This window comes from Arachis ipaensis, chromosome B08, assembly GCF_000816755.2.
Source record: "Arachis ipaensis cultivar K30076 chromosome B08, Araip1.1, whole genome shotgun sequence".
Classification (NCBI taxonomy): Eukaryota; Viridiplantae; Streptophyta; class Magnoliopsida; order Fabales; family Fabaceae; genus Arachis; species Arachis ipaensis.
Window position 1 is genome coordinate 125,551,342 of NC_029792.2, and position 2,562 is coordinate 125,553,903.

General features: G+C 33.7%; 1 protein-coding gene across 1 annotated transcript in view; it reads left to right on the plus strand.

The window, feature by feature from the left end:
• Positions 1-1,816, plus strand: part of LOC107612439 (oligopeptide transporter 4-like) — a 4,548-nt gene extending 2,732 nt beyond the window's left edge. The window contains exons 5-7 of the mRNA XM_016314140.2: positions 1-99; positions 776-958; positions 1,052-1,816. The exon at positions 1-99 is cut by the window's left edge and continues 12 nt beyond it. Coding sequence (XP_016169626.1) covers positions 1-99; positions 776-958; positions 1,052-1,666 — 897 coding nt within the window. The 3' untranslated portion in view covers positions 1,667-1,816. The remainder of the gene's footprint in view (positions 100-775; positions 959-1,051) is intronic.

The window sequence follows — 2,562 nt, forward strand, 5'->3', positions numbered from 1 at the left end:
GAACAGGTTCAGATGCCCTGGTGGGGACTTGTATTTGCTTCTGCCTTGGCCTTTATTTTTACTCTCCCAATCAGCATCATAACTGCCACCACAAACCAGGTAATCTATTTTCATGCTTTTTATGCAAGGACAAACTTGTTAAAGATCTTTGATGGCATCCACATGCAAAGCTTTTTTATCCATTCAATTTCATGAATCTGAAGCACTTGCATGCCTTATGAATTTAGAAAAAGTCTGTGAATGTTGCTTTTTTGATGTAATAATTGAGAGTGAGAATGTTAAAGTCGTTTCTAAGCCTTAAAAAAAAAGTTCATAAAATTTATTTTGGTTCATTTATTAGTAATTGTTTAAGTTTAGCTAATAGTCTTAGATTAGTAAAGTACTCTCATATAAAAAGAAATGATAATAGAATAGCTCATGAATTAGTTCAAATAGCTCTTACTAATCCAAATACAATGTGGATAGAAAAGAAGATGCACCTCCCTTTATATTCCTTTATATGTAATTTGGCCTATTTAGATATCATAAATAAATTCTACTTCTTTACTTTATCCAAAACTTGTTAAAGATCTTAATTAAAGAAGTGTTAAGAATCAGTAGATTTTGTGATTTATAACTATCATTAATATTTTAAATAGTATAAAATTATATTTAATGATGTAAAATTACTCACTTTTCTTTTACTAGTTAAGCACACTGAATATTAATAAAAATGCTGATGTCCTAAATTTTTTCTCTTAAATTATTCTTACATGCTCTTTCTCTCTCTACACAGACACCAGGGTTGAATATTATTACTGAGTATATATTTGGACTTATTTACACTGGAAGACCAATAGCAAATGTGTGTTTCAAAACCTACGGTTATATTAGCATGGCTCAGGCTGTCTCTTTCCTTGCTGATTTCAAGCTTGGCCACTACATGAAAATCCCTCCAAGATCAATGTTCTTAGTTCAGGTATTCCTTCACCTTCAATTCGGTTAGTTCCTCAGCATTTTGTTCTATAGTAACTAATGCAATTCACTTGTCAAAACATGTGTATGTACATAGTTCATTGGTACAATTCTTGCTGGAACCATCAACATTGGTGTAGCATGGTGGTTACTGACTTCAGTGGACGGTATATGTCATCCTGAAAAGCTTCCCCTCGGCAGTCCATGGACATGTCCTGGTGACCGTGTTTTCTTCGATGCATCGGTTATCTGGGGTTTAGTTGGACCTAAGAAGATCTTTGGTTCCAAATCAGACTACCATGCACTGAATTGGTTTTTCTTTGGAGGTGCAATGGGCCCTATAATTCTTTGGCTATTGTATAAGGTGTTCCCCAAGTATTCATGGATTCCCTTGATTAACCTTCCAGTCCTCTTGGGATCAACTGCGGTGATGCCACCCGCAACAGCAGTGAACTTCAATTCCTGGATTGTTATTGGAACAATCTTCAACTACTTCATCTTCCGCTATAGAAAGAAATGGTGGCAGAGATACAACTATGTCCTGTCAGCAGCACTTGATGCTGGAGTTGCCTTCATGGCTGTGCTTCTTTACTTTGCATTAGGCCTGGAGAACAAGAGTATTTCATGGTGGGGAACACAGGGTGAGCATTGTCCACTGGCAACTTGCCCAACAGCTAAGGGCATAGTGGTGGAGGGTTGCCCTGTACACTGATTAGCATTGTAAGTATAGCATTTAATTTTCTACAAAAGAGAAAAGGTGATGCTCAATTCAAATTCCAAGTAAATTCTGTACTGCTATGTGGGCTGGTTCAATCCTGTCAGATACTGGAAATGTTAAATTTTTGTGTGGTCGGCAACTTCATTTTCATGTAAACTTTCAAATAAAAATATAAGTTTCAATAAAAATTAAGTGATGATTTGCATATGGTAAAACTTTTACTGCAAGGTTTACCAATAAGTGTTTCTTTATATTTTACAAAATATGAATTTATAAAATTAAAAGAATATGATATTGGTAATCAAACATAACACAAGAGACAGAAACCACAGAAAGTAATGCCAGGGAAGTTTAATTTGGCCAGAAAACAACCATATACTAATAACTAATAAGTGGAGGAATTGAGCAAAGAATCCAATATTCTTGAAACAAAAATTAGTACACATGGAAGGGAGAAAAGATTGGCAGAACTTAAAGGAGAAAAGATAAGATTACATACTTCTCTAAATACTTTTAATCACAGACTTGGCTGCAGTAAAGCCAAAAACTTAAAATAAAAGTTGTAGAGGTAGCAACAACTGGTGATGGAAGAAACAATAGTAGATGCACTATAAATATCAAGGCCATTTTTACGGTGTCTTTTGTTTGGTACTTAACTTTTGCCTAAATTACTTTTTATAGTAACTTTAAAATATTTAAAAATTTTTAATTTTTATACTTTTAAATTTAGAATTGATTATTTTACCTATTTTAGTAATTAGGCAATATTTTTTAGGCAACATAGCAAACACCAAATATCAAACTCAATAGATATGGTTATCTTTTCAAAACCTGAATCTTAAACTTCTTTAACACCTTCTGTCCTTCAATCAGCAGCAACACTTTTCTTG